Source organism: Scyliorhinus canicula, chromosome 18 (genome assembly GCF_902713615.1).
Source record: "Scyliorhinus canicula chromosome 18, sScyCan1.1, whole genome shotgun sequence".
NCBI classification, from domain to species: Eukaryota; Metazoa; Chordata; class Chondrichthyes; order Carcharhiniformes; family Scyliorhinidae; genus Scyliorhinus; species Scyliorhinus canicula.
In genome coordinates this window covers 83,307,419-83,330,009 of record NC_052163.1, presented here as the reverse complement: position 1 = coordinate 83,330,009, position 22,591 = coordinate 83,307,419, and the positions used below count along the sequence as shown (strand labels likewise).

At 49.8% G+C, this 22,591-nt stretch overlaps 1 protein-coding gene across 1 annotated transcript in view; it reads right to left on the bottom strand.

Annotated features, from left to right (window-relative positions):
- Positions 1–7,553, bottom strand: part of LOC119953397 (procathepsin L-like) — a 107,891-nt gene extending 100,338 nt beyond the window's left edge. Inside the window, exon 1 of the mRNA XM_038777633.1 lies at positions 7,524–7,553. Coding sequence (XP_038633561.1) covers positions 7,524–7,538 — 15 coding nt within the window. The 5' untranslated portion in view covers positions 7,539–7,553. The remainder of the gene's footprint in view (positions 1–7,523) is intronic.
- Between the last annotated feature and the right edge of the window lie 15,038 nt (positions 7,554–22,591).

Here is a 22,591-nt window from a genome sequence, read left to right as displayed (position 1 = left end):
CAGAGGACGGACACACAGATGACGGACACACAGAGGACGGACACACACAGGACGGACACACACAGGACGGACCCACAGAGGGCGGACCCACAGAGGGCGGACCCACAGAGGGCGGACCCACAGAGGGCGGACCCACAGAGGGCGGACACACACAGGACGGACACACACAGGACGGACACACACAGGACGGACACACACAGGACGGACACACACAGGACGGACACACACAGGACAGACACACACAGGACGGACACACACAGGACGGACACACACAGGACGGACACACACAGGACAGACACACACAGGACGGACACACAAGGATGGACACACCGATGACTGACAAACCGAGGATGGACACACAGGGGACGGACACACAGAGGACGGACACACAGAGGACGGACACACAGAGGACGGACACACAGAGGACGGACCCACAGGGGACGGAACCACAGGGGACGGACCCACAGGGGACGGACACACCGAGGACGGACACACAGAGGACGGACACACAGAGGACGGACCCACAGAGGACGGACCCACAGAGGACGGACCCACAGAGGACGGACACACAGAGGACGTGTCATAATATACATCCAGGTATATGATGGAGTGCAAGCAGGCTGTGATTGACACACAGGATGACCAGTGAGCACACAGAACACAGCAGCCAATCACCAGACAGGACACGGCCACTATAAAGCCAGAGGGCACCAGTTTTCCCGCTCTCTCGGGATCCAACCTCTGAGACAGTCAGAGCCCGTGAGCAGTGATGTGTTGAGTACTCTGGATCTGTGGAGACTGCGTTTACCTTAGCAGTAACATAGACAGGCTACCAACACTTGTAGAAGTACAACTCTATTTTATTTAACTATGAGCTGTTAAATATACTTGCACTGTGGGTCGACACTATGTTAGATTGACTGAAGACCTGTGCCTAACTTGACCAGCCTATACTGCTAGCACATGGTGGATGTTTGTGCTACTGACTGCGGGCTCTGTCTGTCTCAGAGGCTGCATCCCGAATGAGCGGGAAAACTAGTGCCCTCTGGCTTTATAGTGACCGTGCCCTAACTGGTGATTGGCTGCTGTATTGTGTGTGTTGATTGGTCTTGCAGTGTGTCAGTCAGTGTGTTTCTGCACCATCATATACTGATGTGTATATTATGACATCCACCTTTTAAAAAAAAAATGTGTGTTCGTGGCAATAAATAATGTAGTATGTGAATTCTCCTAACTATGTGGGGCATATGTGAACATATTTACAGGACTATATACAGAAACTCTAATATATTTATATAGGAAGGTGTCCAGTGCAGTTGGACAGTATGTAACACAAAGCATAACTAGAACAACAGTATGTACAAACCAGTGAGTTAATAAAACAGGGTAACAAAACAATCAGTTCAAGAGTTCAAAGAGGCCATGAATTTAGGCAGTTCATAAATTCAGTCACTGAGGTGGGCGACGAATTCTGGTTGACCGCCTCAAGGGTGGGTCAGGGGCCGCCAGTTCTGGAATGGGCGGGACTGTGTCAGTCTCAGAGGGTGGCAGAGCGACAGGGAGATCTGAAAACCCCGTGACGGGCTCGCCCTGAGGGCATGGCAAGGCATGACAATCTGGGGGCGAGCGAGGAAGGAGTCGTAGTACCCGCCTATTTCGGCGAAGAAGAGAGCCATCTTGGAGACAAACCAAAAATCACCTGGGGCCACTTGTCTGAGTACCACAGCGGCGGCGGACCAATCACCTTCAGGAAGTTGAACACGGACCTTGTCATCAGGAGCCAGAGCAGGCAGATCCGTGGCATGGGCGTCGTACGCCGATTTGTGTTGGGCCCGAGACAACTGCATTTGACAAAGGACCGAAATGTTGTTCGAGTCCGGGACATGAATGGCCGGCACCGTCGTCCGCAACGTGTGATTCATCAACAATTGAGCCGGTGACAGACCAGTGGACAATGCAGCTGATCTGTAAGCAAGTAGTGCGAGGTAAAAGTCGGATCCCGCATCGGCCACCTTGCACAGGAGTCGTTTGACAATGTGCACCCCTTTTCAGCTTTGCCATTGGACTGGGGGTAATGGGGACTGGATGTGACATGCGTGAAGTTATATCGCTTGGTAAAATTGGACCACTCCTGACTAGCAAAACACGGGCCATTGTCGGACATGACCGTGAGCGGGATGCCATGGCGAGCGAAGATTTGTTTGCACGCTCGGATGACCGCTGTCGATGTGAGGTCGTGTAGCCTAACTACCTCTGGGTAGTTAGGGAAATAGTGCACTATGAGGACATAGTCCCGGCATGGAACAGGTCGATGCCCACCTTGGTCCAGGGGGACGACAACAGCTCATGGGGCTGCAAGGTCTCCCTTGGCTGAGCAAGCTGGAAGCGCTGGCATGTTGGGCAGTTGAGAACGGCATTGGCAATGTCCTGGTTGATACCAGGCCAGTACACTGCCTCACGGGCCCATCGGCGGCACTTCTCCACTCCCAGGTGACCCTCATGGAGGTGCTCAAGGACGAGGTCCGGCATGCTGTGCGGAATGGTGATCCTGGCCAACTTTAGTCGAATTCCATCTACCACCGCCTGGTCATCTTTAATGTTGTAGAATTGAGGGCATTGGCCCTTGAGCCATCCGTCTGTCAGATGGCGCATGACACATTGGAGTAGAGGATCGTTGGCCGTCTCACAACGAATCTGGATGAGTCGTTCGTCCGTGGCGGGCAGATCGGATGTGGCGAATGCCACCTGAGCATCAATTTGGCACACGAAGCCCAACGGGTCGCAGGGTGTGGTAACAGATCGGGAGAGTGCATCAGCAACGATGAGCTCCTTACCCGAGGTGTAGACGAGTTCAAAGTTGTACCGCCTGAGTTTAAGGGGAATGCGCTGCAGGTGCGGCGTCATGTCATTAAGGTACTTTTGAATGATGTTGACCAATGGCCTGTGGTCTGTCTCGACTGTGAACTTTGGGAGTCCAAAGACATAGTCGTGGAATTTGACAACTCCGGTAAGAAGGCCCAGGCGCTCTTTTTCAATTTGCGCATAGCGCTGTTCGGTGGTCGTCATTGCATGCGATGCGTATGCGACAGGAGCCCATGAGGAGGTGTCGTCACATTGAAGGAGCACTGCTCCAATGCCGGACCGACTGGCATCCGTGGAGATCTTTGTCTCTTTGGCTGGATCGAAAAATGCCAACACCGGTGCCTTGGTCAGCTTCGCCCTGAGATCTCTCCATTCCTGTTCGTGGGCGGGGAGCCATTGGAACTCAATTGTCTTCTTAACCAGATTCCTGAGAGCCGTGGTGTGGGAGGCGAGGTTAGGGATGAACTTCTCCAGGAAGTTGACCATGCCCAGGAAGCGGAGGACCGCCTTCTTGTCCTCTGGTCTCTTCATGGCATTAATGGCCGACACCTTGTCAGCATCCGGCTGCACGCCAAACTGTGAAATGTGGTGTCCGAGGAATTTAATTTCTGTTTGACCAAAGGAGCATTTGGCTCTGTTGAGGCAGAGGCCATGCTCATGGATTCTTCGGAAGACGCGTTGGAGGCGATCAATGTGCTCCTGTGGGGTGGTAGACCAGACGGTGATGTCGTCTACATATACGGAACCCCTTCGATGCCCTCCATTACCTGCTCCATTATTCTGTGGAACATTTCCGATGCTGAGATGATGCCAAACGGCAACCGGTTGTAACAATACCGGCCAAATGGGGTGTTAAAGGTGCAGAGCTTCTGACTGGATGCGTCAAGTTGGATCTGCCAAAACCCGTTGGATGTGTCTAGCTTGGTGAAAAATTTGGCGCGAGCCATCTCGCAGGTGTGTTCTTCGCGCTTTGGTATACGATAATGTTCTCTCATAATATTGTGGTTGAGGTCCTTCGGATCAATGCATATGCGTAGTTCGGCGGATGGTTTCTTAATGCACACCATAGAGCTGACCCAGTCAGTTGGTTCCGTAACTTTCGATATTACGCCCTGGTCCTGGAGGTCCTGCAGCTGCTGCTTGAGGCGGTCCTTGAGGGGCGCTGGTACCCGGCGAGGTGCATGCACCACAGGCGTGGCATTTGGTTTTAACAAGATTTTATAAGTGTATGGGAGTGTGCCCATGCCCTCGAATACACCGTGGTATCGGGTGATGATGTCCTTCAGTTGTGTCTGAAAGTCGGCATCCGGAGATGCGGAAACATCAGCGGGTGATAGGGCGTGAACCCTTTGGACAAGGTTTAGGAGTTTGCACGCCTGAGCACCGAGCAGGAATGCTTTAGTGGATCCCACTATCTCGAATGGCAGGGTAGCCTTTAATGAATGGTGTGACACCACAAGCTGGCAAGATCCACTGGCAACAATGGCATTGCCATTATAGTCCAGAAGCTGGCAGGCGGATAGCAGGATGGTAGGCTTGACATGGAGGCTTTCGAGGTCAGACCGCGCAATGAGGTTGGCTGAAGCACCGGTGTCCAGCCGGAATCGGATGCGAGATCGGTTGACCGTGAGGGTGGCACACCACTCGTCGTCCGGATCAATGCCCTATAATTACCCGCTTTCTGCCTACCTCCTTTTTTAAACAGTGGTGTCACGTTTGCTAATTTCCAATCCGCCGGGATCACGCCAGAGTCTAGTGAATTTAGGTAAATTGTCACTAGTGCATTTGCAATTTCCCTAGCCATCTCTTTTAGCACTCTGGGATGCATTCCATCAGGGCCAGGAGACTTGTCTACCTTTAGCCCCATTAGCTTGCTCATCACTACTTCCTTCGTGATAACAATCATCTCAAGGTCCTCACCTGTCATAGCCTCATTTCCATGAGTCACTGGCATGTTATTTGTGTCTTCCACTGTGAAGACTGACCCAAAAAACCTGTTCAGTTCCTCAGCTATTTCCTCATCTCCCATTATTAAATCACCCTTCTCATCCTCTAAAGGACCAATATTTACCTCAGCCACTCTTTTTTGTTTTATATATTTGGAGAAACTTTTACTGTCTGTTTTATATTCTGAGCAAGTTTACTCTCATAATCTATTTTACTCTTGTTTATAGATTTTTTAGTAGCTTTCTGTTGCCCCCTGAAGATTTCCCAGTCCTCTGGTCTCTCACTAATCTTTGCCACTTTGTATGCTTTTTCCTCCAATTTGATACTCTCCCTTATTTCCTTAGATATCCACGGTCGATTTTCCCTCTTTCTACTGTCCTTCCTTTTTGTTGGTACAAACCTTTGCCGAGCACTGTGAAAAATCGCTTGGAAGGTTCTCCACTGTTCCTCCACTGTTCCACCATAAAGTCTTTGCTCCCAGTCTACCTTAGCTAGCTCTTCTCTCATCCCATTGTAATCTCCTTTGTTTCAGCGCAAAACACTAGTGTTTGATTTTACCTTCTCACCCTCTATCTGCAATTTAAATTCCACCATATTATGATCGCTCCTTCCGAGAGGTTCACTCACTATGAGATCATTAATCAATCCTGTCTCATTACACAGGACCAGATCTGGGACCACTTGTTCCCTGGTAGGTTCCATTACATACTGTTCTAGGAAACTATCACGGATACATTCTATAAACTCCTCCTCAAGGCTGTTCGATGGGTGATGGGACATTAAGCCCCGGTCGGTGTAATGTGCACCCCCCCCCCCCCCCCCACAACCGCAACGGGTAGCCCTTGTCACCCAGCAACGAGCCCCTCAGCTGGGAGGGCGGGGTGTCCCTCGAACATGGGATGAACGATTGCGCCAGGATTAACGAGTCATGCATACTGCCCGGATAATGGGCGCAGACGTGCAGGATCTTCATCTGGTGGTCGCAGACCACCTGAACGTTCATGGAGTAGGAGCACTTCCTGTTCATGAACACAGCCCCGTTATCCGCTGGTGGCCACATGAGATGGTTCACCTCATCAATCACCCCCAGTACCATGGGTATCCTGGCCATGGCAGCGAAGCCCGCTGCCCGAGCATCCTTGTGGGCGTGGTCCACAGGGAACTGGATGCAGCGGTCCGCGATGTCGTACAGGCCTCAGTCACTGCACGGATGCACCTGTGCGCCACTTCCTGTGAGATACCAGACTCGATGACTGGAATGATCCCATGGCATAGATGTTCAGGGCCACCGTCACCTTGACGGCCATAGGGAGAGGGTGTCCTCCCCCAGTCCCATGTGATGCCAGGTGTGCCATCAGGTAGCAGATATGGGCGACGGTATCACGGCTCATCCGGAGTCTCCTCCTGCATGCCCTGTCCGGGAGGTCATCGAAGGACATGCGGCGCCGGTACACACAAGGCCTCATCGGGTCCCTCTGGTGCCGTGGCACCACTTCCTCCTCTCCTCTCTCCCCCGCTTTCGCACCCTCATCAGTATCCTCATTCTCTGCTTCGCCCTCGTGTGGTCCTGCTCCTCCTCTTCCACCTGCACCTCTCGGGCGGGCGGCCCTCTAGCCTGAGCTTCTGCCACCTGCCTCTCTGAAGTTTGTCCCTCTGCCGCAGACTTTGCTGCCTCTCTGAGGCGCCTCCGCTGACACTACCACAGCGCTGCATGCAGGGCAGCGGCCCCCGCCATGGCGGCCAACATCGCTGGCTGGTGACCAAACATTATGATCTGCAGGGGGTGCCGGGGGGGGGGGGGGGGGGGGGGGGGGGGGGGTAGACAACAAGTTTAACAATGGCGCATGACCCCCTCCACAACCAGGTGCCATGGGCAGGTGGCAGCCCGCGCCCCAGCCACGCATGCCCCCCACCCCCGCCCGCCCCGTCGGTGAGGATACCGATGAGGGTGCAAAAGCGCGGGAGAGAGGGGAGGAGGAAGTGGTGCCACATCCCTCCTGCTAGCGCCATCGTTGAATTGCATTGCACTCATTGGGGGCTGCCGTGGGTGAGGCCCTGGACCTACCCACCGGTGGGTGCCGCTGGCTGGGAGGGCCGCTCCATGGGGGGTCCGGTACCCAGCCTGAAGGCCGGGAGACTTCCGCTCAGACAGTGCCCTGGCCGTCGTAATGGTGTCATGGCTTTGGCACCGCCTTGCCATGGCGGGCAGTTCCCGGCCGGCGGGGCTGTCCTCCACACGTCCCCACCTGAACCTGGAGGGCCTCTCCCCCTCGCCCCCCAGCCACGGCCGTGCCAGTCCCGCCAGCCCTAGGTATCCCTCCAAGCCGACCCCTACCTCCTGCTGCCACATCGCCAGCCAGCACGACTGGCTGATGATTTTTAAAACCACACTAGAACCACACTGAGGTCACGCCATCGGGACTTCGGCCCGTCCGGGCCGCAGTATCGCCAGAAGCCCAGATCATTGCTCATTGGACCACCTCAAGGGATTCTCCGGGCCACGCAGCGACTTTGACGACCATGCCATTTGTGCTTGATCGGAGAATAGCGAAACGGCGTTGGACTGGCGTTGCGCGACTTTCCGTCACGAATGACGATTCTCCGAACTGGCACGGTCTTGGAGAATTACGCGCAAGATCTTAGACGCTCATTAGCAGAAATCCGAAGAGAAGAATCAACACTGAAAATGTAATTGTTTAGTATCAGTGACTCACCTGGAAAATCCCCATCAAAAGTAACTGAAAGCTGTTTAACTATTTCAGAGCTTGAAGAGTAATCTCCATCTAGTGAGCTGTTCTCTGTTCTTTCTCGGAAATTGGCTTTCCCTCTTCCGGTGGCTTCGTCAGAAGCATCCTAGTAAGATTAATCATCCAGGGTCAGGAATCCTAAATCCTTCACACCAGCTCTGATTTGGGAAGCTTTATTTTGCTGCCAATTGCATGGACACTGCTATTTCAAAAGCAGATTTGAATGTTTGAGAGCTTTCTGTCAGCAATTGTTGCTGAATACCTCATTGCTCAATCTGCACACAAGCTTGTCTCACAGTGTGTCCTCAAGGGTTGACCCAAACTCTCAATTCTTAGATCTTTTCCAATTGATAAATTGGGGAATATTTTCACCCTCTTCCTGACTACATTGATGAAATACAAATCTTTCGGCTATGATTAACCGTTTGGGTGCAAAGTTGTCTAAGTCAATTGCTTGCAAGTTATTATACCAGGTTTTGTAGGATGGACAAGACTTGGCAATAGAGTGAAAACTTTCAATCCTATTACACTAAAGAAAGTTGCTGCTTTAATGTCATCCAGTATCCTGTTTGCAGCAAGGTAGTATTGGAATCTCTCTTCATGGGAACTTCTTCATGATTCCACAATGGTTCAATAGTGCATCCCTCTCCTGGCATCACAGTTACCTGCTCTTAAGTTGTAGTATTTTCTTGAACTTTTCCTCCCCTTTAATTTATTTCTCTTCCAATTTAATTTGGGTTTTTTTTGTTGTTTATTTAAAAATGTTCCTTTTTTAAGAAAAATGTTGTTTTCTATTCAAACACCCATCTGTCTTAAAAGCAGCAGCTATCGGCTTTAATTCTACCCAATCTTGGTTACCAATGCATTATTTTTCCTTTTTGAGTTGTTGCTTTTCCCAGAAACTCTCCCACTGAGTTCGAGGATCCGACGCTGCAGCCTGACACTTGTAAAAGTGTGCAGCTGGACAAGACTCCCCCGCTTCAATAAGTAACTCATTTTTTCACAGCTTCCCCTCTTATTTTCTTTAGTTTTCTTGTTTTCTAGTAAGTTTTGAACCTCCCGATTGTTCTAATTGACTAGTATTATAGTTGGCATGCTAGCTGAAAATCTTTTGTCCACCTCTGACTCTCCGATTGCTCCTGACAAGTTCAAAATAAAACTAAGGAACAGCCCGGAGTGCTTCTATTAATTTGAGGATTAATGGAACTCATTTAGCAAGGCTAATAATCATTTCAAACGGCCAAATTTTACCGTACTTCAACCGATGATGGAGCGTCCTCCTGAAAATCGATCCTTGACTCGAGGTCCAGGTCGGAGTTCTTTCTCCTGAATGTTTGAATTGTACCTAACCTCTTTCCGTTTAGAAAGTACACTACTCTATTCTTTTTTGGTCCAAAACGGATAACCTCACACCTGCTTACATTAAGGGAGGGATGGCAGCACAGTGGTTAGCACTGTTTCTTCACAGCGTCAGGGTCCCAGGTTCGATCCCCGGCTTGGGTCATTGTCAGTGTTTCTCAGCACCTAGAGAATGGCCCCACTATCAAACTGGACTCTTTTTTTCTGGCTTCGGTCGGGAATGCCCCAGCGATGCTGCTCTAACCTCATATCCTTCACTGACATGCCCAGCTCATCGGTGCAGCAACAGATTAGATCGCGCCCCGATCTCCCGACCTCCCTCGGGCTCCCCATCGCAGCCTCCGGACCCCCACAACGTACCTCTTCCTTACTTCTTAGGCAGTCCTCAAGCCCTCCCTGGCCCCACTGCCTGAAGGCAGGCCATCCCTGGCCAGATCCCTGGCATGGGCAACCTGGCACCTGGTCGACACTGACAGCCTAGCACCCTAGCAATGGCCCTGGCAGTGCCAAGGTTGCACTGAAAGGATGCTTGGGTGGCATTACCAGGGTGTCTGGGTGGCACTGTCCAGGTGCCAGGCTGGCAGAGTCAAGGTGCATGGGTGGCAGCGGCAGTGTTAGCATACCACCCTGCCCAGAATCGACCACCCGAGGGTCTCCGATAGCCTGGGAGACCCCCCCAGGTGCCGTTACGCCTGGTCTGTGTTTGTGTGGACCAGTGCTAAACGGTTCCGTGGCGCAATCTCCAAAGCACGGGCATTCATCCTGGGCACGGGACAATCGGGTGCCAACATATTTAAATAAGATTCATAGCTCACTTAAATATGCAAATCTGGATCTTGCGAGGCATTCCGGGCATTGCAAATGTGTCACATGTCAGGCACGATGAGGCCGTTCAGTCACTGCCATTATTTCTGATGTATTTGCCATGATAAAGAACTGTAACTGCAATTTAACAGACAGGTGAATTTCTCAGGCAATTGGAAGGTAAGTCAAATTATTTGTTCTCCACAGATTCACAATAGATTATCAACACGATAGAGTCCTCGGGATTTCAGAATCTGCAAACGGCTGCTGTAAGAAGTGGGGAAATTAACTGCCACAATTCCAGCAACTTCCCAATATTCTTAACATTCGTTAATTTAGTTCGTTATAACCTCTAACCACAATTTTCAAACTTTCTCCATTTCTATCGGCAGTTCTCTATTTGCATTGTTATGATCTTTCTGTAACTGTTACCATTTCTGCCAATTCCCTATTTGGGGTAAAATTCCCTGGGGTTTCTCCCAGTGGAATCACTAATGTTATAGTGGTGGGGTGGGAGAGGGTCTGAGGAAATAGGCCACACTTGTGTTAAGCGGAGAGAAGCTTTAGTTATGATGAAAGACTTGGAACCTTCATCAGAACAAGTAAGGTTGAGAGAATTGGAGACAACCTATTGTTGTATTCTTATATGAGTGAGGAATTAGTGAGAGATTATCACGAACCGTCCACTGTCAGCTGATCAGACCTCCTCCATGTCGGACACCGCTTGGAGGAAGCACTGAGGGAGGCAAGGGCACAGAATGTACTCTGGGTGGCCCAGCCTGAGGAGAATGACCTGATACAGCTGAATTGCATCATGGTCTCTAAAGTGGATTAGACTTCAAGTCAACTGGCACCCCTGGTAATGGAGATCAACAAGGGGCTGCTGTCTTCATCATTGTTCAACACATCTTTAATCAGCCTCTAATGGGCATCCTGCCCTTAACGTTGCATGACACCAAATTGTCAGTTGGCGACATATATTGGGGAGCCGCTGAACATTATAGGGGCCACCGTGACCCCGGCCACCCACAGGCAGCAACAGTCAGGCTGCCACTAATAGTGATACAGGGACCATGATTGGCTGCAAACACTTCGTCTGGACTGGCAGCAAATCCAGAGGCTCAGCCCAAATGTTTCAGAGCTTGACCGGCCCTCTATGCCTTGCTCACAAAGGTGCAAACCGAATGACGGCGCTCAGACAGCTTGGGCAACATGTGCCTGGTCTGATTCGCAGAGAGGATTGCACCAGTGGGCCTGGTGTTGAAACCAGATAAGTCATTTTTGAAACTGGATATGGGCTACACGTATCTGCAACTAGAGCTATACGCAGCATCTCGAAAGTTCCTGGCCATCAATATACCCAGGGGCCTATACAAGTACACTCGGGTCATCTTCAGAGTCGCATCTGTGTGTGTGATATTCCAACGGGTGATGGAAGGCACCCACCAGGGGCTACCCAAACTGGCGGTATACCTGGTCAACATGCTCGGTTCATGGGTCACTGAGAAGGAACGCTTGGGCAACAGGGAAGAGGTCCTCAGGCAGTTCTCCCAAATGGACGTCCACCTGAAGAGAGGCAAGTGTATGTTTCAGTTGAAGGTGGTCATGTACCTGGGATACCACGTGGACAAGGATGGCTTGTACCAGTAGATGTAAAGGTTCAGGCCAGAAAGGGAGTTCCGACACCAGAAAATATGTCCAAACTGGGGTCATTTTTGGAACATGTGAACTATTATGGGAAATTTATCCAGAATGTAGGCACTCTGTTGGCTCTGCTACACGTGTTGCTGAAGAAGAATCAAAGGTGGGCATGGGGAGTCCTACAAGAGGAAGCGTTTGCTACGGTAAAGAGGCAGCTATTGTTTTCCCAACTACTGGCACATTATGACCCATCAAGGCCGCTCATCCTCACGTGTGATGTCTTCCCACACAGAATTGGAGCAGTGTTATCCCATCGGTGAGACGATGCCATGGAATATGCCCAATAGCGTATGCTTCAAGGATCCCGGCAGATGCAGAACACTGTTACGTTCATATAGGGAAAGAAGGGTTGGCCGTGATATATGTGGTGAAAACATTTCATCAGTACGTCTACAGGCACTACTTCTTTATCATCATGGACCATAAGCCCCTGTTACACCTCTTCAAGAAAGGCAAAGGAATTCCTCCCCTTAGCTTTAGCCCGGATCCAGCACTGGGCCTTATTAGCGGCTTACGAGTACACTTTTGAGCATCAACCCCCCCCCCTCCCCCCCCCCCCCCTCCCCCCCCCCCCCCCCCCCCCCCCCCCCCCCCCCCCCTCCCCCGCCTCCTCCCTCCCATCCCCATCCTGGAAATGCTAAAATTCATGGACACTCTGACAATGACAGCTGTGAAGATCCATTCGTGAACCCAAAGGGATCCCACATTAGCAAAACTAGCCACATCATCCTGCATGGCTGGTTACAGAGAAGCTCCCCGGCAGCCCCACGTCCCTATATCATGAAGCAGCAGGACTTTAGTATGGAGGATGGTTTCCGCCTGTGGGGCATTCACGTGGTTGTCCCATGGCCGGGTAGAGAGATGATCCTACAGGACCTTCATAGTGGATACACTAAGATGCTGGTGAAGAGCTATGTGTGGTGGCCTGGAATTGATGGCGACATTGAGAGAGTGGTAAAACAGTGCCCAGGATGCCAAGAGCACCAGAAGCTCCCTCCATTGGCCTCGCTCTATCCCTGGGGACAGCCATAGCGCCCCTAGGTACGTTTGCACACCTAATTCGTGGGCCTTTATTATTATTTCATGGGATCCATGTTCCTGGTCCTCATAGATGACTATTCCGAGGGGCTGGATATGCACTGGATGCACCACACCTCGAATTACTGCAGAGAAAGTATGACACTCCTTTAGCACCCATGGGGTGCCAGGGGGATTGGTCAAGAACAATGGGACTTCGCTCACTAGTGAGGAGTTCCAATCATTTATGCATGCCAACAAAATAATGCACATCTAGTCTGTCCTACACCACCCATCCTCTCATGGTTTGGGGAAGTGGATGGTTCAAACGTTCAAAGGAGGCATGAGGAAGTAGAAAATGGGCTCCCTTGATACAAAGCTGGCAAGGTTCCTATTCCATTCTCGGACAATACCTCATTTCATAATAAGAGTAGCCACTATTGGACCGATGCCTCCAAATCTGCCGGAGCCTGACATTTCCAAGTTTCAGTGGGAAAGTAAAGTCAAAGTAGGACCTACAAAGGAAGTACCACCTGATGCTGGGGAGAGGCTTTAAACTGGGAGACACACCAGGCACATCAGTGCCTCCTCCATCTCTAGTACTGCCACACAGTCAAGAGGCACAACCCACCAGGGGCCAGGTCCAGAACGCCAGGGCGGCAATGACTTAGCCTCGAACATAGACACGGAATCATCCGCAGTTACAGACGATGCAGTGACTGGGTCTGAGCTTCCGGCAGGGACTTGCCATTGTTCATTGGTAAAAAGTCGATACGCACTTGCCAACCCAGCCCCACTGTTGGCAGAGGTACAACCACACACAAAAGCGATGAAGAAGGCCCCCTCAGCTGGCCACTGGGGGGTGAAATTTCAGACTTGAGCACCAGGCATAACGAAAATGAAGTGTCAACCTGGTGAAGCTTCAACACAGGGCTACTTGCATGTTAAACAATATTAGCAGCGAGTAATAGAGCTAAGAGATCCCACAACCAACGGATCACATATCAGCTCTGCAGTCCTGCCACATTCAGTCGTGAATGATGTTTGACAATTAAACAACTCACTGATGAATGAGGCTCCATAGGTATCCCCATCCTCAATGATGGAGGAGCCCAGCACATCAGTGCAAAAGAAGGTTGCAACATTCGCAATAATCTTCAGATAAAAGTCCCAAAGGCATGGTCCATTTTGTTCTCCTCCAGAGGTCCCCAGCATCACAGATGTCAGTCTTCAACCAATTGGATTTGCCCCAAATTATATCAAGAAACGGCTGAAGACATTGGATACTGCAAAGGCTATGGGCCCGGACAATATTCCGGCAATAGTACTGAAGACTTGTGATCCAGAACTTGCTGCATCCCAAGCCAAGCTGGCCCAGTACAAGTTAAAAAAAAACTGGCATTTACCTGGCATTGTGGAAAATTGCCAAGGTATGATCTGTACACAAGGAGCAGAGCAAATCCAACTTGGCCAATTATTGCCCTATCAGTCTACTCTCAATTATCAGTAAGTTGATGGAGGGGGTTAGCAACAGTGATATCAAGCGGCACTTACTCAGCAATAACCTTCTCACTGATGCTCAGTTTAGGTTCCACCAGGGACACTCAACACCTGACCTCATTACAGCATTGGTTCGAACATGGACAAAAGAGCTGAATGCCAGAGGTGAGAGTGACTGCCCTTGACATCAGGGCAGCATTTGACCAAGCATGGCATCAAGGAGCCCTAGGAAAATCAGAGTCAATATGAATCAGTAGGAAAACTCTCCACTGGTTGGAATCATACCTGTGTAATGAACGTAGAAACTTCAGAAATATTGTATTATATGTATTTTGCGCAGTAAGGTTTAAAAGCATGGATTAGTGTGTCCATTAATGCTGCAGTCGAGTTTTTGGAAACCCTGGTTTGAAAGGTTTTGGGAGCCAGAGATGCAATAAGGCATTGTAAAAGCTTTGAAGTTCGGTTTGGATTAAGGATGTTTTTTCTGTGGAGTTAATTTGTTACGTTGGGCGTGATCTAACTGAAAGATTTCTTAGCGTGCAATTCAACTAAACGGGAACAAAGCACCATCATGAGTGCATTTAGCCACATGATTCCTGGCGCTCCCAGCACTGAGAAACACAATGCTACAAAATGGCACTCGGGTTAGTTAGGGGGCCTCCATGGGGAATGCATGGCTGAGGCGGCACATAGCCCTGTTTTGTACACTGAGGAGCTCCGCAGGGCCAGACTGGCAGTGCCAAGGTACCTGCCTTTAAGGGGGAGGGCCAGGGGGCCACTCTGCACTGTCCCTGACCACGCAGGGGCCTCCGAAGTCCTGTGAGACCCCCCCCCCCCACCCCCGGGTGCCGTGCCACCTGGCTAGCACTGAACGGTGCCCAGCCAGACTCTCTGGGAAGGCCTTCAGATGCTGGGAGCCGGATAGAATCTGGATTAGCACGCCTAAGTATGCAAGATTTGGCCCTACCCCTTCTGGGCGGGATCCTAATCACAACATCTCATGAGACCTGGATAGATCACGCAGTCGTACTTGCTGTCAGAAAGCCCATGGGAGACCTCTCCCAGCATCTACTGGCATTCTGCGCTTCCTTTTGGGTGGGACGCAGCCGGTAGATCGTGCCCATTGTGCTTCAACTTGGGAAAAGGATGCAATTAATGCGAGGAGCTCAGGTACCAGGCATTTGGCAGAAAAGTAGTTTAGTTGATCTTTTGACGGAGCAGATGTCAAGCAGCAGCCCTCACTGCAGTTCAGTTAAACATATGTCTGTAGACAGATTAGCAGTTTCTTTCCAACCAATTGTGTGGCTGGAAGGTGAGCTGAAACAATCTGAGAAGCAGCGTCTGAAGAAATACAGCCAAAGTGTCTGAAAACCCCAGCTCGAGAATCCTGCATTGTTCTGAAAGGGTCAGGTCTCTTCCTTTCAAACAGTCAAAATATCTCTTTTTTCGAAGTAGAATATTCAGACAACTCTATACAGCAGGTATTCTTGGGAGCTAACTGCATAAGAAAGTGATTGGGAGCTGATTTTGTTGTTTGAGTGGGGAGAAAGATAGCAGTTAAGGGTTATTGTGTCACTAGATTGATTAGCACCGTTTAAGGGGTAATTATTGGCTATTTTTCTTGTGTAATTTTGTTTTTTTACATTTAGAGTACCCAATTCTTTGTTTTCTAATTAAAGGGCAATTAAGGGTGGCCAATCCTCCTGTTCTGTAGGTGTTTGGGTTGTGGGGTGAAACCCACGCAGGCACGGGGAGACTGTACAAACTCCACTCGGACAGTAACCCGGGCCTGGGATCAAACCTAGGTCCCTTGTGCGATATGAAAGGTATTTTAATACTGTGTTTGTAATAAAGTTTGTTTTAAAAACCATATCCCTATTTTGCATGAAATCACTCCTGGAGCAAGGCATCCTTTCCTTGGTCTTCAAAATCAAAATAAATTATTAGGGTTTCTTTCCAATATCTTAGTCACTAATACCTGGCACAAAGAAAGGTGGTTGTGATTATTGGAGGTCAGTCATCTCAGTCCTACCTGGGACATCACTGCAAATTTCCTCAAGGTAAAGTCCTCGGCCCATCCATCTTCAGCTGCTTCAATGACCTACCTTCCAAGATAAGGTCAGATATGGGGATATTCGCTGATGATTGCGCAATGTTCAGCATCATTCGCAACTCCTCAGATACTGAAGCAGTCCATGTGCAAATGTAGCAAGACCAGGACAATATCCAGGCTTGTGCTGACAATTGGTAAGTAACATTCTCACCACACAGGTGCCAGGCACTGACCATCTCCAACAAGAAATGATCTCCCCATTTCCCCTTGAAATTCAATGGCATTACTATCGCAGGATCTCCCACAATTAACATCCTGGGGGTTACCACTGACCAGAAACTGAACTGAACTAGCCATGTAAATACCGTGGCTACTAGAGCAAGTCAGAGGCTCGGAATCCTGCAGCGAGTAACTCATCACCTGATTCCCCAAAGTCTCTCCACTAGCTGCAAGGCACAAGTCAGGAGTGTAATGGAATGCTCTCCACTTGCCTGGATGAGTGCAGCTACAACAACACTCAAGAAGCTTGACACCATAAAGGACAAAGCAGCCCGCTTGATTGCCACTCCTTCCACGAACATTCAAACCCTCCACCAGTGACACACAGTAGCAGCCATATGTACCATCTACAAGATGCACTTCAGGAATTCACAAAGGCTCCTTAGGTAGAACCTTCCAAACCCACAGCCACTACCATCTACAAGGAGAAGGGCGGCAGATACATAAGAACACCACCACCTGGAAGTTCCCCTCCCAGTCACTCAGCAACCTGACTTGTAAATACAATATTGAACATTGTGAAATGACTTCACTGTCACTAGGTCCAAAGATGTGCGGGTTAGGTGGATTGGCCATGCTAAATTGCCCATAGTGTCCTTAAAAGTAAGGTTAAGGGGGGGGGGGGTTGTTGGGTTACGGGTATAGGGTGGATACGTGAGTTTGAGTAGTAGGGTGATCATTGCTCGGCACAACATCAAGGGCCGAAGGGCCTGTTCTGTGCTGTACTGTTTAAAAAAAAAGGTCAATCCTGGAACTCCCTCCCTATAGGAGGGTATACTGCGTATACAGTGATCTCCTTATTTGAGGAAGGGTCTGGTGGCATTGGAGGCAGTTCAGAGGAGGTTCACCAGATTGATTCCGGGGATGAAAGGTTTAACCTATTGTAGAAGTCAACTGTTTCCTGACACACTAATAGGTAGAGGATAATTATTTAGGATAAATATTACGCCCCAGTTTTACCCATTTTATTTCAACACTCCCATAGCCTCAGGTCATCTCAAAACATAACAGTTTACAAAACAGCATAACACAGCATAATTCACTTTACTAGATTAAAACAAACACTTTAACTGATTTAATGAATACATTTTTCAAGACAGTGCCCAAGGACAGGGCAGGATCCATAGCAACAGCATGGCTCGACAAGGTAACATGAAGGCTCTACTGTTATAACAGCTAAGCCAGAAAAAGACCAGTTCAAACCTGTCTTGATAACAGCACAATATCGCATTCTTTAACATGCACAAGTATGCAGATATGAAACAATTAGAACTAATGTTGCATATTAAAGATGGAGGGCTTGCCGTCAAATCAGATGTGTTTGAGTCTAACCCAAACTAATTAGGATTATATTGGGGTGTGATTAGATGATTTAAGACAGATATGAAACGGTATAGCTGTAAATTTCGTTCAGCTATTTTTAGTTTTGGAGCTGGAGCTGGGCTGGATCATTAGCTGGATTTCTTTCTCCCTCTCTTTTTCTTGAATCATCTATACTTTGATCTGAACTATTCACTGTATCCCTGTATACATATTTAATTTTCAGACTTTGACTTTTAAAGTTATTGCAAACTGTTTGCCTGAGCAAGGAGATAATTTCTGTGATTCTTTGAAAGCTCCAAATTGTCTACGAATTGCCTTTTAAATGACTTTAAAATTGTAATCAATAGAAGACAAATAAAACAATTCCTATTTGCACCTGAGAAGTTTTATCTTAAATTTCTACTGAGTTCCAGTAATTGCAAAGTGCTGCTGAAACAGAATGGTTAATCTATCACCTATGAAGAGAGATTCAACCATTTCGGCTTATACTGGCTGGAGTTTAGAAGGATAGAGGGGATCTGATCGAGGTATATAAAATACTAAAAGGGATTGATAAAGTAAACATAGACAAAATGGTCTCCCTTGTGGGTCAATCTAGAACAAGAGGTCAGGGGCGGCATTCTCCCCTACTCGGCGTGACGTAGGGTCCCGGAGTAGGGGAGTGGCGCCAACCACTCAGGGGTCGCGCCTCCCCAAAGGTGGGGCATTCTCCCCACATTTGGAGGCCAGCCCCGCGCCGGAGCGGTTAGCACCAGAAGACTGGTGCAAAAATCCGGCGCCCCCGGCAGCGGGGCTGGCCGAAAGGCTTTCGCCGGTAGGCGCATGCGCCGGCAGTGGCGTCAGCGACAGCTGGCCGCTGACGTCACTGCCGGCGCATGCGCGATGTGGGGTTCTCTTCCGCTTCCGCCATGGCGGAGGCCGTGGCGGCGCGGAAGGAGAAAGAGTGCAGCCATGGCACTGGCCCGGAGTCTGAGCGGGGGGGCCCCGATCGCGGGCCTGGCCACCGCGGGGGCACCCCCCCGGGGTTCGATCGCCCCCCCGCCCCCCCAGGACCCCGGGGGCCTGCTCGCATCGCTGAGCCCGCCGTACCAGAGGTGGTTTAAACCTCGGCGGCGGGAGAGGCCTCCCAGCGGCGGGACTTCGGCCCATCCGGGCCGGAGAATCACCGCAGGGGCCTCTCCGATCGGAGTGACTACATTCCTGCCCCCGCCACTTCCCGGGTGGCGGAGAATCTCTGCCACGGCGGGGGCGGGATTTTAGGCGCCCCCAGGCGATTCTCCGACCCTGGTGGGTGTCGGAGAATTTCGCCCCACAAATATAAGTTGAGAGGTGGTAGATTTAGAACTGAGATGAGGAGGAACTACTTCTCACAGAGGGAGGTGAATTTGTAGAACTTGCTGTCCCATAGTGTGGTGGAATCTGAAATAAATGGTTTCAAGAAAGATACAAATATATTTCTGATAAAAAAAACGGGTTGAAGGAAAATGGGGAACAGGTGGGGAAGTGGATATTGAGACCTGGAAGAGATCAGCCATGATCTGATTCAATGGCAGAGCAGGCTGGCTGGGCTGAATTGCCTACTTCTGCTCCTAATTCCTATGTTTCTACACCACATGGACTGTCGTGTTTCAAGGAGGCAGCTGACCACCACCCTCTTAAGGGTTACTCGGAGTGGACATCAAATGCTGGTCTAGTGCGAAGCCCACATCCCGTAAAAATTAATTTAAAAAATTTCAGTTCCCAACCCACTCTCTTGCGACACCAAGTTCAAATGTAAATAGCTTAATTGGGCTGGAGATGAGCTCGGCACCTGATGAGAGTCACTTAATGCTTCCAGGAGATGGGAAATGCCTGCCCGTCGCCAGCAGCAAGAGTAGGCGGCAGCCATGTCGGGGGTTGCTGCATCCTTGCCGGTGAGAGTGGACAGGGATTTTGCGGAAAGCAGCCATGCACAAGAAGGCTAGGAGCAGTTTTAAAGCCAGCTCTGGTTGGGCCCAGAGTGACTTTCAAAATTAATGCAATTTCCCAGATCCCGTGGCACACCTGACAGCTATGCACAAAGAAATTATAATGTAAAATGGACAGGACCCTGAACAAAGTCCTTAAGGAGCTGAAGTGGCCATTAATTGACAGAACCTACATTCTCTGCACCTTTTTCTCCACTGGACCTTTGAAAATTCACAACCGAACTGGAAGTGTCGGAATTGAGAGATGACATCAGTGACCACGATTTGTAACTCCTGCCCACATTAGGACCCTACCGCACAGCCTCTGGTCCCCTATCTGTGATTCAATCTTAATATCTTTGTGGCATATTCATCTCTTCAAACTGGAGAGTTTTACGACGGCATGATCGGACCGCTAAGTGTAGCGATCCTCTGCCGTAGAGGGGGCCAGCACTGCACTGGAGCGACTCACGCCACTCCAGCTGCTGATACCGGTGTCAAACGGACACCGTGGGTCTGCGCATGAATGCTGCGGCCGGCGCAAATTTGCGCATGCACGCTGCGACCGTCGCGAAATCGCGCATGCGTGCTAGCTTCCTTCTCGGCGATGCAACATGGCGTAGGGCTACAGGGGCCGGAGCGGAGTAAAAGAGGCCCCACCAGGAGAGGCCGGCCCGCCAATCGGTAGGCACCGATCACGGGCCAGGCCACGGTGGAGGACCCCCCACCCCCCCCACCAGGCCGCCCCCCGCAGGATGGACGCCGAGGTCCCACCGGGTAAGACCACATGTGAACGGCGCCGGCGGGACTCGGGCTATCTTTGCGGCCTCTCGGCCCATCCCGCGCGGAGATTCGCCGAGGGGGGTGGCCGCTTGACTGGCACCGCGCCGACCGCCCCAACGCCAATGGCACTGATTCTCCGGTGACCGGACCGGCATCAGGGCGCCATCGCGTGAATCACGCCCGGCCTGGCGATTCTCTGACCCGACCCGGGGTCGCAGAATCCCGCCCACTTATCGTGGCTCACCCAATTTCTGTCCTTAAGCCAATTATTTTTTTAATCTACCCTGAAAATGACCTCATTTCATGAGCCTCAATTTTGTGAGCCATAATTTTGGTACTTATCCTTCTCTAAAATCTAACAAAGACAATTCTATTGTCTCCCTTCATCAACCTTCTTTGTTATTCCATCCAAAAATTCAATTGGATTAGTCAGAGGCAATCTGCCTTTGAACAATTCATGCTGGTTCTCCTTAATTAACTCAAACTTCACCAAATACCTGTTGTTTTTCCCCTGATAATGGGTTCCAAAACCTTAGCCAACTGTGATTTTAAACTAACTGGCCTGTAGTTAATGGAAATATTCGTATGCCCTTTTTTGAATAAGAGTGTCATATTTGCCACTTCAATCCTTTGCCATCTCCCCATTATCTGAACCAAATTGGAAGATTTTGGCAAGTTCATTGTCTTAACTTCCAGTTCCCTAAGCAACCTGGGATTGGAAGCCATCCAGACTGAGCGACTCATCTACCTGCAGATCAGACATGATCCCACCGACCCAAAAACTTTGTCATTTTTGTGTTCAATGTGCTCAAGAACTATCTCTGGTCATTTGACAGCAAATGTTCTAACTTGGAATAAGTTTGATCACAGATCATCAATCTTTTGCCATGTTTGGCATCAAATGCGATCAAATGGCAAAAGTCGCTACAAGCAATCCAAGGTGCTCAAAGCTATCCGATATGCTCAGCAACCTTCACTGAGAAATACAAGGAAGTTAATTACTTAAATAATATCTGAATTTATTCAGTCTTGACATTTAGTCAAAAAAATCTTTCAACTGCACAGTACATCCTTGAAAACACCCACCAGAATCCCTTCAGTTCTTAATTAATTTTATTCTCTGGGTCTATAATTTCCATCCACCAAACTCAAGGTGGAATTTTCCCAAATGTTGACTAAGTGTTGTTTTGGACGAGGAAAGCAAAAAGTAACTCGCCATCGGCATTGGTGAGATATCGCACCATATTTTCAGGCATTGAGGGAAAAATTAATTTGCACAAGTTTCACTCTGCACCTGTGGTGAGCTAAATCTTATTACCCCACCCTCGTATCACTCAAGCCCTTTAATGAGCACGGGCACCAGTACAAATCCCCAGTATGTGCTTCAAGTCCAGTCCGGTGGATGGCTGCTCCACTCCCTTACTTCCTGTACCGGCCTCCCCGAACAGGCGCCGGAATGTGGCGACTAGGGGCTATTCACAGCAACTTAATTGAAGCCTAATTGTGGCAATAAGTGATTATTATTATTATCTCCCACATGAGCCTCTCCCCACAGTGTGACAGATAGACCTTGGATGCCACCTTTAGCCTTCAGGCCTTCCACAGGGAAAAATCATGAGGCCCATGGATTAACCGACTGGCCATCTGTGCAGACCTCCTGGGGGATGTGGGATTGGGGGGAGTTGGGGGGGGGGGGGTTTGTGGCCTGTGAGAACACCACTCCAACAATACATGTTGGAGCTGGCTGCCTGATAAGCTCCGAAACCTTTGGACCTTGTCTCGGGTACAGTATATCTGTGCGCCTTTTCTTTTCTTTAAATAAATTTAGAGTAACCAATTATTTTTCTTTTCCAATTAAGGAGCAATTTAGCATGGCCAATCCACCTAACCTGCACATCTCTGGGTTGTGGGGGTGAAACCCACGCAGACATGAGGAGAATGTGCAAGCTCCACACGGACAGTGACCCAGGGCCTGGATTCAAACCTGGGTCCTCAACGCCGCAGTCCCAGTGCTAACCACTGTGCCACATGGTGCCCCTGTGAGCCTTTTCAGTGTATGCTGAGGGCAAGCCTGGGTATTCACAGAATGGGGAGCTTATAGTGGGAAAGGATAACTTGTGATTCCCTCTCCAGTCTCATCTTGAATTTTGATTTATCTTTACCATCGGCGATGGTGAGAGAATTGAAGATGTGGTTGGCATGGTCCCCGGCTGTGGAGAGGAAGAGAGCAGTCTTCCTGGCATCTGAAGCAGCTTCCAGGTCTGTGGCTT